General features: G+C 50.3%; 5 protein-coding genes across 5 annotated transcripts; 4 read left to right on the top strand and 1 right to left on the bottom strand.

The window, feature by feature from the left end:
• Nucleotides 1–1,907: 1,907 nt before the first annotated feature.
• TRIVIDRAFT_83352 (putative phosphatidylglycerol/phosphatidylinositol transfer protein precursor) lies at nucleotides 1,908–2,878 on the top strand (the record flags this gene model as incomplete). Its single annotated transcript, XM_014099089.1, has 3 exons — nucleotides 1,908–2,173; nucleotides 2,231–2,447; nucleotides 2,505–2,878. 3 exons carry the CDS (start codon nucleotides 1,968–1,970, stop codon nucleotides 2,625–2,627), a joined length of 546 nt encoding a protein of 181 aa, XP_013954564.1.
• A 128-nt stretch (nucleotides 2,879–3,006) lies between these two features.
• TRIVIDRAFT_48653 (uncharacterized protein) lies at nucleotides 3,007–3,329 on the bottom strand (the record flags this gene model as incomplete). The annotated part of the gene is made up of 2 exons (XM_014099088.1): nucleotides 3,007–3,159; nucleotides 3,225–3,329. Coding segments are annotated over 2 exons (258 nt in total), but the record flags the coding sequence as incomplete, so codon positions are not given.
• Nucleotides 3,330–4,350: 1,021 nt separating this feature from the next.
• Nucleotides 4,351–5,813, top strand: TRIVIDRAFT_116749 (uncharacterized protein; the record flags this gene model as incomplete). Its single annotated transcript, XM_014099087.2, has 3 exons — nucleotides 4,351–4,602; nucleotides 4,665–5,390; nucleotides 5,472–5,813. 3 exons carry the CDS (start codon nucleotides 4,351–4,353, stop codon nucleotides 5,811–5,813), a joined length of 1,320 nt encoding a protein of 439 aa, XP_013954562.1.
• A 523-nt stretch (nucleotides 5,814–6,336) lies between these two features.
• On the top strand, nucleotides 6,337–9,510 carry TRIVIDRAFT_224085 (uncharacterized protein; the record flags this gene model as incomplete). The annotated part of the gene is made up of 3 exons (XM_014099086.1): nucleotides 6,337–7,543; nucleotides 7,631–7,818; nucleotides 7,873–9,510. The coding sequence occupies 3 exons, from the start codon at nucleotides 6,337–6,339 to the stop codon at nucleotides 9,508–9,510; spliced, it is 3,033 nt and encodes a 1,010-aa protein (XP_013954561.1).
• A 688-nt stretch (nucleotides 9,511–10,198) lies between these two features.
• TRIVIDRAFT_224084 (uncharacterized protein) lies at nucleotides 10,199–11,339 on the top strand (the record flags this gene model as incomplete). The annotated part of the gene is made up of 3 exons (XM_014099085.1): nucleotides 10,199–10,417; nucleotides 10,526–11,253; nucleotides 11,327–11,339. The coding sequence occupies 3 exons, from the start codon at nucleotides 10,199–10,201 to the stop codon at nucleotides 11,337–11,339; spliced, it is 960 nt and encodes a 319-aa protein (XP_013954560.1).
• Nucleotides 11,340–14,078: the final 2,739 nt, after the last annotated feature.

Raw genomic sequence — 14,078 nt, 5'->3', positions numbered from 1 at the left:
CAGAAAACCAACCCGAACTTGTCCCCAAGCGGGGAACATGCCTGCACCACGAAACAGCACCGCCGTCTCATTCGTCAGACGCCAGCCTCTAGTCAAGCCTTGCGCTCGTCATCCCAGCAATAGCCCTGCCGTCACAGCCCCCTGATTGGCCAGTCACATCAGCAGAGCACAATAACGGACCTGAGCGCTGCGCGGCGCGCGAATCGCGTCGCTTCAACCTTGGGTGCGAACTGGGGGGGTTTGAAGCTGGCCAATGAGGCTGTCTGCGCAAGATGTCGATAAAACCTTGGCTGGTAGCTACTACTGTAGGTTTCAGCACCTAGCGTGCATACGACTGGTCGTGTTTGTTTTTGTTTTTGTTTTGTTTTGATTTTTTGTTGAATTTCCACATGTCGCTGGGCGTTGAGCTTGCGACTTTTTTTCTTTTTTCCTTTTTTTTCCCCCTAGGGTACTCTAATGCAGCACCAACCAGCAAATCCGTCATACAACAATTTGGCCCCAAAGCACTTTCGTCAGCACCGTCAGCCTACGCCGCACAGCCTATTGCCGAGTTACAGAGTAGAACGCGGCGTTGCCCCTTTGGAAATTCCCAGTAAGATTGCATTGCGTGTCCCCGTGAGATGGAAATGGGGAATAATGATGTCGATGATCCTACGCCTGTGTTCCCCCTCATGGCTGATCACTGACGCCCATTCTACGGCGCACTGAATGGTAGAATCCCAGCCTCCGCAGGGCGACATCGTGTCCCCATTTCGCTCCCGCACTACGCTCCTCTAACCTGCGCCTCCTCCGGTCCACCAGCCTTCTTCGTGCCACAGTCCAAGCCTGCGCTCACAATGAAAGCACAAAATGGGTAAAATCAAAAATTCCGCCTCCAATGGCCCCGAAGGACAATTGAGCACGGGACGACTCCGCGATGTGCAATGCAGGCCTCCCACACTAGTACTCCGACTTCTTGATCTCGGAGTACTGAAACAAGGTAAGTATGAAGAGGAAAAGAAGAAAGAAAATAGAAAGCCGCGCTGCTGGAGGATTGTTTTATAGAAGATGGCCTGGTCCGTGCGCCATGGCCCCACAGCGCTGCCTAGAATGTAGTGCCTGAGGCAGAAACGACTAGAGCGAATCAACTCAGGCTCCGTCGCTTGCCAAACGCCTCATGCAAACGCCGTGCCGCAGTTGAAGGGGGCGAAAGACGGGGGAAGAGACGGTGAAGCAAGGCGAGGGAGAGAGATCGGCCGCACTTGCTCATCTGCGGAAGAGAGAGAAACATGAGGAAGGAGAAATCCAGCATCATTTGGCCAGTCTTCAGATGATAACCTGTGGATGGCAAGACGTGACTGCTGCTGTATGGATCCTACCTACCTAGTACGAGTACGGAGTACCTATGTAGTAATTCAACACGCAGGACAAAGCACAGTCGCCTTCCACTGCACCTTACTAACGTCTGGTGGCACTACTAGAGCCAAGGGCGCTACTGCTGCTTCTGGGTAGTTAATACTGCCTCTATTACTGTACTTGATTGCGCTTGCGCTCATTGTGCAGCCACGGAGTACGCCGTATTTTACGTGCGCAGGCCATGTACCTGTACCGGGCAGAGCGCATGCAAGGAGTATCAGCGCTACCCCAGCGTTATCTGTTTTGCCATGGAAGTGGAGACTGACTCTCCCCCCTGGCCAATCGTAGCCCCGGCCGGGTCTCATGACGCATCCAACCACCGCTGAGACGCAGCACGGCAGCAGAGCGCCCCGTGACGTTAGTGGTTTGCTGCCGGCGTCACTGTACATGCCCTACTGCCATTAACCAGTACGACGGCAAGCAGCGCCAGCCTCACCTCTACTTTTATCATCCATCTATTATCTCAGCCCGCCTGCTTTCGCCTCCGTTATAGAGCCGGCATCTCTTCGTCGTCTTTCATCCTTTTTTCTCTCCATTCTATCCTATTCCAGACTTATCAACTATTCGTAACGATGCGTTTCTCTACTACCGTCGCCTATCTGGCCACCTGCCTCGCCGCTCCGGCCACGGCCCTCGCCATCTGGGGCGAATCAGCCTCCGCACTGGACGCCAGCCTCAAGGTTCCTGGCGAGAACCCCATCGAGTTCTGCAACGCAGACCGCGATGACGACCTCATTCAAATCACCAAAGTCGATTTGGCTCCTAACCCCCCGAAGCCGTAAGAATCTACCTCGACAAATTCTCCCCGCTAACTGAGGCTAATGATTCCCGATAGCGGCAAGACGCTCCTCATCACAGCCTCTGGTGATGTCAAGAAGACCGTCACACAGGGCGCTTACGTCAAGGTGACTGTCAAGTATGGCCTCATCCAACTTCTCACCACAACTGCGGACCTGTGCGAACAGCTTGGAAATGTCGACCTTTCCTGCCCCCTTGAGACTGGAAAGATGACCATCACCAAGAGCGTCGATCTGCCCTCTGCCATTCCTCCGGTAAGCCTCTTTCCAAACCCATCAACGATGGCATCCCATGCTTACATATCTCGATAGGGAACCTACAACGTCCTTGCCGACGTCTACTCCGCCGATGACGAGAAGATCACCTGCTTGAAGGCCACTGTCAACTTCCCCCGACCGAGCCTGGGTTCCTTTGAAAACACTGAGGAATTGTAACTTTTGCTTTATGCTACGAGAATGATTACGGTGAATTGGCAACGAGGGAGATAATTCGGCTTGTGATTTTCAATTTCTTTTGACTGCTGGGTGTTTTGTTGTAATGGCATTGCTACGGCTGAGTTTGCTTCTGGGCGAGATATGTTGTATTCCTGGGGTGATATTCCGATCCGGTTCATAGGCACATCATTGCGGGGCTTTGTTACTCCTACTAGAGAATGCATGCGTAATATTGATCCCTGATAAACCAGTATACAATCGGCTGTTGATAATCATCTTGATATTATATATCTGTCTCGAGATATCTAGCTTCTTCCGCAAAGCCCTGCACCATCTGTCCATCTCTTCTAGTAATATGACTGCGTGGGTAGTGGAACGTTTACGCTCCCATTAGGTCACGCGCTCGTCTGTATACAGTGTCCTTCTCTGGGTCCCAAGGATGGTCTTTGCTCGGCATTTCGATGACCGTGGGGATCCCCCCGTTTTTCTGGGACATGTGTGCCTCTATGGCGCGTCGTATCCGATTGGCAATCTAGTCCTCTCGCCGTCAGTTCACTACATTTCACCGCCACCATTTCAACCTCTGGATGAACTGACATGCTGGCTGATCAATATGACGCCGACTTCAGGTCTCTTAGCTAATTGCACAAATGCCGCTTCGATCTGTGCGTTTGTGGTCTCGCTTTTGACAGTGAAGTAGTTTGTTTCTTCGGAGTCAAACACGTGCTGTAGACTGTGTAAGAAGACTTGCCAGCATCTCTAGTAGTAGCACTGCTATTGTAATTGCGGGAAGTGAAAAGATTGCATGTCCTTCAGGTGCAACTCACGCCGATGCCCGCAAGAAAGGGACCCGTTTGGTCGGGCTGTATGTGATGGATTTGCGTTAGCAAGATGCGATTCCTCAGCTAGACAGTGAGCGATTTTAGTCCAGAGGGCGAACTTGCCATTTCGGAAATGATGGAGAGGAACTCCACCTTCGAGAGATCGACTTTAGTAGCCATTGCGAGGGCGGACAATGGCGATTCTAGGTGTATAGATGGAAGAGATTTGACGGTTGTTGGAAGCTCCAGATGACTGCTTTTACTAGACTAGGTAGGTGTGCCTGGTAGTTGCATGTTTGAGTGGCCCCCGCGTTGAGCAGCTGAGGAAGATGTACTTTGGATGAAAGTATCGCCGGAGGCACAAGTGGCACCGAAGGGAGCAAATAGGCAACATGTACTACCTACGTACTTTATGCTTGACGAGGCTGTCTGTGGCTTGTTAAAGAGGCTTGACTGTCCTGAGGCTGCTGTGAAAAATGATGGCTGTCATACCCGGCATAAGCTACCTATATATTATCATCATTACAACAAGTCTATTAAGCCCCAGCTACTACATCACCTTGAGGATTTGAGGATTGCATCAATAGGACTAAAATAGGTACTTGACTCCAATGTACCAAACGGAACGTCACTGGGGCGCCCCGTGCGGTGGACTTGCGCTTCCCTTCTACTAATAGGAAGCAGAGGCGCTAGGCTTCAGACGGAAACCTTCAGCAGCAAAATCTAGCTCCAAAGTAAACAAATTCGCCGCCAGTCCAACATTTCTTTGCGACTTCTTTTTCTCTCCAACCACCACCCCGTCGTGGCCATTCCCTTTCTTCCCACGGTGCGATCAGACATCATAGTCTCTGTCGCCTGTGATTAATCGAGTGCGCGAGACTTTCGAATCTCCTCCTGCGAAGATGCCTAGACTCGTGCGGCGGAGACCGCTCTGGGAGCGCATCACGTCTATGCTGAATCCCATGGACTTCCTCCTATGGCTTTCGGAAGAGCTGGAGACGAGGGACTGGGACTCGAAGCTGGCGGGCACACAGCTTGGTTTGGGCATGAACTTTGCCTTTTTGCTGGCGCGCGCGAACTTCGGGTCATCGTCTGAGTGGTCTGACAGCGACATCTTTGGCGACGATATCAACCCTTCGTTGCTTTCTTACGTAGTAAGTCCTCCATGCAGCCATCGCATGGCGTCGCGCTTGATAAACTAACAATCTTGGTACAGACTTACCCCATTGTCTGGGGCCTCGTGCTCTTCTCTTTCGCCAACGCGGCTTATGCCTTGACGCGAACGCGAAAATACCGACTTTTCGAAGCCAACATCGAGCAAGCCCCGTCAACACCCTCGGCGCGACGAGTCCAGGTTCAATCATCTCCTATGACGACATCCTCGCCGCTTCAATACCTCGCCGACAAAATAACATCGGGCTCTGCCGAGTCGCGAGCGCATCCGGATAAGAAACGAGATGTGTGGGAACTCGCGGTATGGGACCCTCTGCCCATCTCCCTGAGACTGGTTTGCTTGTTCAGCCCGGGACACGTTTTGGCCTACCTCCTCTTTCTGCCGCTGGCGCCGCTGGATCCTCAGCCCAGTGTAACTGTCTTCAACACGATTCTCATGCAGGTGGTGCTCTCTGGGCAGATGCTTTTCCTCTCTTCGCGATTTGCGCAGCAGGCAAAGGATAACGCCATCATTCAAAAGGAAGTCATGAACGAGTACAACACCAAGTTTGTTCATCCTCGACTCAACCCCGTTGTCAGAGATGTTGGTACCCAGGTTGCGGCCGAGCACTCTCCCAAGGGTCGTGGATTTGTCCAAGTTGGCACACCGACAACACTGATTAGGAAGTCCTATGCGACGCGAGCTACCTCTTATACCGATTACAGCGATACCATGTCTGCTGGTCGCAGCAACATAATGAAGCCGCAGATGTTCAGCTCAAATGCCCCAGTACGCTCAGAAACCACCCCCACCAACCTAATCCAACCTCGCTCTACCTCTACGTTTAAGCAACACATGATGGCTGATAAGGGCACGGCTCCCACTACAGCCCCAATGCTAGCCTCAGCTGCGGCCACGGCTCCTATACCACTCTCGGTTACGTCCGCAAACACTACCCCTTTTGGAGGCAACATGGGCATATACAATCACAACAAGTCACCTCTTAAGAAGACTATCGGCCTTGGCACCTTTAACGAGCCAGCCTCGCCCCGAAACTCGCGAGAGATGGCGGCGCTGGAGCAGCAGAGGCAGCCTACCAAGCACGCTGATTCGTACCGGTCAGCGAGCGCTCTCAGCAGAAGCGTATCGAACCCTTTTCAGGGGGGGACAAGAAATAGGGGAACACAGCAAGACAGATCGATTAGGTGGTAGCCTTCTTTCGTGTTGCCAAAACTTGATTAGACTTATGGTGCCATCAAGGCAACGGATTCCCATACTTATGCGATGGAATGAATGTATTATTTGAAACTATATGGTAATATTCTCTGTGCTTGGATTCAGTATAGCATAGCATGTCTTCGGCGTTGGGCTTGTTGTTTTATGTGTATTTGGGGGGAGGCTATGGATAATGTGTATGAAGAATAATGCGACTTGGAACAGGCAGAGGAGGAGGAGTATCTTGCTTGTGTATGTGATATCTACGTCTTCTTGTTTGGGAGGCATGATGATATTTGCTGGGTGTCAACTACAGGCACCATAAAAGATTGAATGTATGATTTGGTTCCTACCAGCCGCCTATTCTTACCACTCGAGACGTGAATAGCTGCAAAGAGCAGGCACGAGTGGCCATCTTGTTGCATCACATTGTTGCCTGGGCAAGAGCTTAGCCCCTCATTGTTTGCGGTAGAATATAATTCGTCTGATATCCAGGACCGGGATTTCTAGACTTTGCACAATGAAGCTCACGCAATACATATTTACGGCCCTTGCCTTTCTTCGGCCCCGTTCGAGCAGCGATGAGTCTCCCGCGGCGTTCCCCCGTATATATCGATACATTGTCGATACATGGGTTCGGCGGCCACTGGCTCCTCTGATCTCGTTGACGGCTGTCGCTGCGCTCACCCTGCACCTCCTCAAGATGGCGTATTTCCTACCACCCAAGATCTCGGACGCCGCGATTCGACGAACTACATCTACGCCTCAGGCAGCTCCCGCACCCAAGAAACAGCAGCAGTCACTCATAAGAACCTGGACGGAGCGCCGACGCACTGCCTCGTTGGGAGAGTTTATGAAGAACATGTTTCCAAGTCAGCGCCCTGAACGCGGTGGCACCAGCAGGGGGCAGGGATATTGGGAGCAGATGGAGAATGAAGGGAAGGCACGGCCTCGACGGCGCATGCCAGATAGCCAGTACAGCGTCGGGGACGTTTCGGCGGATTCCAGTCATATTGCTCGCTGGAACGTCCCGAGAGAGCTCTCGGAAGACCAGCCGTCTGGTTTGCCGCAATCAATGCAACAGCAACAACCTGCTGTGCCCGCGAACTCGGAAGCCTCATCGCCGCCGAATGAGATACTGCCGGACCAGAGCTGGAGTTGGAGCCCTCATAATGGCTCTGAAAATTCAATCTCTGTGACGAAGGTAGGGGGGGTTTTACAGAGCAACTACGACGAAAGTAATGCCCTCCACACGAGCAGCTTGGGTATGGATACACAGACTGTGGCAGAGGGAAAGCAACCTCTTAGATATGATTTGCGCCGGGCAAGAGTCAAGGCTCGACGACGCGAACGCCGAAGCTTGAGGGAAAGCGGCGATTATCTGGGTGTGCAAGGAGTCAATCCCCATACCGGAGAGCTGGACATTATGAGTCCCTCTGAAAGCAGTGCTGGAAGCTCAGCGAGCCATCAGGGGACACCACACAGCCTTATGAGTGCATGGCGAGATATTTGGACCAAACACCACAGGCCGGGAGGCTCGCCCAATAAAGACGAGCACATGGAGGGTGAAGACCTTATGATTTCAAGGTCACTGAAGGGGAAGCAAAAAGTGAGAGAATTGAACAAAGGCGTCAGATGGAAGAGACGTGTGGGCGAATGGTCTTCGTTGCAAGAGCCAGACTTGAGCCCCATCGCTCAATCTTTGAAAAGTGCATCCCTGAGCTCTCGTGGGTTTCACTTCTTCCCCTCCCCCCCTTACATATCTTTTACAATCTCAATCATGTAAAAGAAGTGCTAACATTTCTGGGTTGTAGGCAGGCCATCTCACGTTCAGCATCCCCCTCAGGCAATCCAGCAACCAACAGACGTCTCTGACGGTGAATCGCTGCAAGATACCAATCCTCCTCATGCTAAGCCTCTCTCAATCAAGGGACTTGGCAGTCATAACGCTGCTTCATCGCCAGAAGTAACTCCCCCAACCCGCAGCTCGTCCAATTCCACGGTTATTCGGACCCCTCGTCGACAAAGTCTTGCGAATCCTCCTCTCATGTCTTAGGAGCTCCATGAGGGTGAATCAGGCCTTGACGAATCTGGCTCCCATGCGAGCTCCAACCCTGCAGATCAACCCGAGAACAAGCCTTTTTTAGGCATAGCAGCCGAAAGGGACGCCAACCAGCCGCGCGCGGAGGCGAGCAATATAGCCCTTTCGGCAACCCAATCTACCCAGTCGATCCTAGCTTTTGGTCGGAAACCAGAGCGCTACTTCTGTTTCCCAGGAATGACGAGCATGACTCTGTTCAGCCCGGATCAACACTCGAGGATAGTCAGAGAGCCGCCTCCTTTGACCCTTCTCGAACAAAGCCCGTTGGAGGCCACGTCCCAATTACAATCTACAAACAATCCCAAAAGGGCCCTGAGAAGGCCATCGGAGACGCATCGGAACCCACACGATGGGAAAGCTATCGAAATAAAGACAGTGAAGGGGCTGAAGCAGGTGATACCAAACATTCCAAGAGCACAAACATCAACCGGCCCGCTGCAGGAAGAGTCAGTCACCGCAGAGCTTCCTGCAACCTCCCACCACCCACATCGACGACTTTCCAAGGTGGAGATAAATCAGGATATGAGAGAATTGAAGGAGGGGGTAGCAAAACTGGACAAGCAGTGGTTGGAGCAACCTTGGTATCTTCAAACCAAACCCGGGACGGAACACGAGCAGACGAGCAATATCTTGTGCGAAATCCTGGGCAAGAGCAGCGAGATCAAGGACCCTGCCTACATACCCACCATCATCACTACTGGCTGCAACCGCCAAACTCCTCCCTCAGCCTCTCAGCCGGAAGAGCCGATAGGCCTGGACCATCTCCTTCAGCCAACCGGAGCCCGGCAAGAAGAATTGAATTGCAGTGTGCCGGCAGTGAGATCATCCAGGAACAACTCGGGCAACTTTCATTCAAACCCAGCCATGAGCTCCAAGCAGAATCCAACCTCACCAGCAGAGGCCAGCTTGGTAGGCGAACCACGAGCAGACACTACATGTCTGGAGCAGGAGTCTCACAAGATGCAGCTAGGAGAGGGTCTCTGGCAAGGCAGACGTTCAGTGAAGGCTATTATGATGGCTCCGGAAGAAAGCTCGTTGCGCAAGTCAACATTTATACAGGACCAAACATTACAGGCTGCGAATCAAAGCAAGAATCTATCAGCAGCAAGCCAAGATACGCAACAATTAGTGCCCGAGAGCGAAACAAGTCTAGCAGACCACCAAGTGCAGACACACAGCCCTCCGGAGAAGCATCGAGTCAGCCCAGAGCACGGAGGCGAAGACGACACCGAAAGTCTTTTGCCAGAGGACCAGAAACTTGAAACCAAGGCTCTGAATACAAGACCAGGGGAAAAGAGTGATGATAAATTGGAGGCAGAGGAACAGCTTACCGAATTGCAGCGTTTTCTGCCGTACCTGAAGACTTGGGCTCAGCTATACTGGTCAACAGTCTGGCCAATACTTGATCTACGAACTTTACGAGTCCCGCATGAAGGGCCAATGCCTTTGTGGAAGGCCTGTCTGTTGATAGTGCTCGCAACGCCGGCTGTGGGCCTCGGGTTTGTGGCGGTTGTCCAGGGAATGAAGTTTGTCATGTTCGTGGCCTGGCTGCTGGATTACTCTGCGGATGATGAATCGGCAATCTGGGCCTAAAGATGGGCTGTGGAGTCAGCATCTTGGCTTGAAGCTGGACAGATTACTTGCATTTCGTCCAGGGGGTTGGTTCGGGGTAGTTTCGGCCGGAGAAGTCGCGAGAACATTTTCTTTGCCGTAGTGATTAATTTGAGTATGATTATTATTATTATGGCCTATGGTTTGTGTTTTTTGTCTGTTTCAATGTGATTGCTTGCAATATGATTCGACGGCCGCCTTTGTTTCAATTTTTATCTTGCCACATCGTATAAGTGGATGACTTTAATCAACATCTGAAATCAGTATTACAAGAGAGTATAGTAGTTAATTTGGCGATTTTTATTTAGTAGATCCATCTGGGATACCCTGGAGGTTAATTCCAAGATATATGAACTTACAACAGAGCTAGCGCAATCAGAAAAGTGCTAGATGAGCAAATGGTTGGAGGCAGTGAGAATATGTTGGGAGAGGGGGTATTCGTTGTATTGGAATATACCTTAAACTGCATGTACGTCCAGTGGATGTAACTTTGACTGCCTAATATATCATAATTTAAGCATTGAAGCCACTTGGTGATACTGTGCAGCATTTAGCACTGGGTTTGGTTTGACTTTCTCCTAAGCGGCGATATAAAAGGTCGAGATGTCTACAAACCTAAGACCTCCTTTTCTCATTCATTCAGTCATCATACCAGGAGCACCAGCAAGCCATGTTTCGCACCGGCATGGTTAGAACTCTTCAAAGGAGAGCAAACTTTAGCTCGCTAGATACAGAACGGAATGACATTCTACGGAAAATATACGCACCGTTCGCGAAGCTGACCAAGGATTCACCTGAGTATAATGCTCTGGCAGAATCAGGAACGGTCTGGGAGGAGTATTTCCAGCCTGGAGATAGTGAGCGGTATGGGTATTTGAAACTACAAAAGGTAGGTGAGAAGATTGTCTCTCTACTCTATCCAGTATCTCTACTCTATCTAGTAGATCTACTCTATCTAGTAGATCTAGTAGCAATAGTGATGCTAATAGCGGAGCAGTTGTACACGCCTCTGCTAGAAGGTATCGATGCACAGAGAGCCTGTATATGGACTCCAAGAAGCAGAATGTTTCACAGTCTCATCGCGGGATACGCCCACCAATCCGTCTTTATCGAGAACAACAAGCTTCTGCTAGAACACAGCCAGATCATGGACAAACACCTCAAAAACGTTTTTCCTGATCTTGCTATGCCAGCTAGCAGCCTCTCTCAAATAGCACTCCCCGAAGCTCACTGTCTGTTGCCCAACGAGGATGCTAGCCAGGTAGCAGAGTTGCGCAATCATATCGTTGCATCTCGCTGGGTTACAGATGCTGCGTTACGCAATCTTAAAACGGCAGGGCTTTTTGAAGATGAAATTCGATCACTTTCAGCTCTTCTTCTCAGAGACACCACTGGTGAGAAGCTCTACAAGTCGGGATGGGGAGGAAAAACCACACTCGGAGATTACCGACCAACGCCGATACAGGTAAAGAGCAATCCTCTTACCATATTCCCATATCATCTCGAGGTTCCAGCATGCATGCGGCGCTTCATACAGTGGCGCGATAGAGTTACTCGGGAGAAACGCCTCCACCCGCTTATTGTAGCCTGTCAGGCAACTGTGTACTTTTTGCATATACATCCCTTCTTTGACGGCAACGGTCGAGTGTCTCGACTGTTGATGCAAGATTACATGATTCGACACGGCTATGCCCCGGTGGTGATAAAGGACCTAGATCGTGAAGAGTATGTGAGGATGATTAGAAGTGCACAGGAAAGCGACCCAGAGAAGCTTATTTACACGATTCTGACAACTCAGTTGGAGGAATTAAGGAGATTTAGGCGTTACAGGTGGATGTTAAGTGAATCAGAATATCTCTCTTGATAGTGGTTCTTGACATTATGTTAGTGAGGTATGCTAGAGCTACAAGAGCTACAAGAGATACTAGAGATACTAGAGATACTAGAGATACTAGAGATACTAGAGATACTAGAGATACTAGAGATACTAGAGATACTAGAGATACTAGAGATACTAGAGATACTAGAGATATAAGAGAAATTATACATTGCCACTGTTAAAAGGAGTTCCTGCGAAGAGCTCATGCCTAGTGGCTCTTTTCATGGTCAAGTTCCTCTTTCAATAGGCCATTGCACCAGCCCGCTTACGAGATCAGCAGAATTCGTGAGATGAGTCAAACACATATCAAAAATATAAGATGGCGCAGGCGAGTACCCCGATCTCAACGACGCCATTCCAACCGCTCGTCCATCGGACCTCGAGGATAACGTGATGGCCGATGTCGGCCCACAGTCTACAGCAACGACCACCCAGGCACCACGAAAGAAATGCTAATAGGAAATAATACAGGGGAAAGCAAGATGAGCGCCCTAAATCGCGCCAATCAATGTCAAACGGAATGCATTGCCGTCCAAACAAGGCAACGGAGGGCGTGTCGAGATACCATGTGCTAGGCACTTATACGAAGCAGAGCACTATAGGACATTGTAGACCAGTCTGAAAATTCACCCAATAAATGCCATCTTCAATAGTCATTCCACGTTACATCGTTCACTTTTCGGGTTATCAGACTCCTTTGAAGCAAATCTCGTAGCCATCATCCATCATCTTCAAACCCCCCTAACGCCCACTGTTCAACCTCCAAACAGATCCCACGCCAACATCTGTTGGACACACTCTAAGATTAACGGTCAGTAACGATTGCGTTAATGTCAGGTATTCAAGCACGTTTAGCAGTAGAGGCATCCTTATATATCCTCGCAGGCAAAATGCATGCTCGAACTCCACGCAACAGCCGTGCCGGCGGCACAGGTGGCGTAGGCGGTGCAGGCGGCTGTAAGTTTCGCTCTCTAATCCATGTAAACACCATCCTTGTTTTAAAATTCGGTTTATCAGGGCATTGATCCTTCGCCGTTGTCGTTATCGTCGTCGTTTCCAGATACAGTGTATTCGCTGATATTCTTGCCAATTTCGTGGTGGCCTCCGTCGTTATAGTTACCGTATCCTTCTTAGCCGTCACTGAGGTTGTTGACATCGTTCTTTCTTCCAGTGGTTGTATATGCAGCAGAAATCTTATTCTTTCAGAAGATTTCACGACAATTTTGAATATCTGATTGGATTCTGGACCCGGAATTACAAAGCCTTTCGACTTATCCTCGTGTTCATGCAGAATAGTGATATAGGTAAGTGCCGGCTTGGCGGGCGAGTGGAGTTCGAGCATCGTCATCCCTTGCACGCACTCTGTTGGCTTTCGACTCATCTCATAACTGCAACAGGGGGCACTTACTGACTGCCAGGACGGAGGAAGTGCCTTGATCAGGCAGAGTGGTGGTGATGGATCTTGTTGACTTGGTGTAATGCGATGCATCTTGTCTTTGAGGATCATCTCCGTCTTTATACATCCACCATCCATCACAGAAGCTGCTCATAAGGAATGGCCGATGCCATATGTGAACTATATGGAGAGTTAAACTATGTGGGGGGTATGATTTAAACTCAAATTGAGAGGCTCAACAAGGCTGGAACATCTGGTTTAACAAGGCTGAACCAGCTGTATAGCCTTTGGTGGAGAACTCTATTGCGTTGAGTAGTTTGTAGAGCATGATTCTTCGGGCCGACGACTCTTGCCAAAGTCATCGTTTCAGCTCGTGAGCGACTGCTTATTTCCGGGTGCCATATCTCGTTGCCGAGGAACCTTGAAGACTAGGTAAATGCTAATCGGTGGCATCTTTACAAATTCTGCCGTCATGTGGTCTTTAATACGTGAGACAATACGGAGTAATGATGGCCCTGTAAACAACTATCAGCCAGGAACCACAACGAGAAAGAAGCCACTGGCATAGGGCTGTTGCCATGAAGAAAATGCTTGATAATATCATCCATGGATCCTACCTAACCTCGTTCGTCAGAGCGGATCCGCTGTGGGCAACAAAAACCGTACTATGCTCCATCTTGTAGTAATGGAATGGATCCATGGATCCCAAATCGACAACGCATGACACGGATTGAGGGCGAACAATTACACGCTTCACAGACACGAACCACAGGCTGCGCAGACACGGCTAACACGATCGCCCCCCTGTCGAAAGCATATGCAAGTCTCAAGTTAGGTAATCCCTTGCAGCCAACCAGCTCAGCCCATTTAGCAATCGCCCGCTTCATCTGGCTGGCAATTCGGCTTGTCAAGGCAAAAAAAAGTGCCATCCTCTGTTTTGCTGGGGCAAAGCGTCGACGCACTCCGATCATCGGAGACATGCCACCGGTCAACATCGGACTTGGGAGCTGTGATTTGGGCTTCATCCTTCAGGATAAAGCAACAGCATCTTGCTGCTTCCCTCCCCCGCCTTTCTCTTTCTCTCCATTATCGGCTTCGTTATACCAGGTGTGCACATTGTGGACTGTTGCAATTCGCAGACGCGGTGAAATAGTAACAGCTTGAGCTTCGGTTTAAGCTCCATCGCCGCTTACCAGCTTCACCTTTCCACAGCTTCCGTGCCCCTCCTTTGGCTTAGAAAAACGTCACTTTTTGTGTGTTTCGGCCGCCCTTTCC

Source organism: Trichoderma virens (assembly GCF_000170995.1).
Source record: "Trichoderma virens Gv29-8 chromosome Unknown TRIVIscaffold_80, whole genome shotgun sequence".
Lineage (NCBI taxonomy): Eukaryota > Fungi > Ascomycota > Sordariomycetes > Hypocreales > Hypocreaceae > Trichoderma > Trichoderma virens.
Note: the sequence above shows the minus strand (reverse complement) of the source record. Positions and strands in the feature narration are given on the sequence as shown.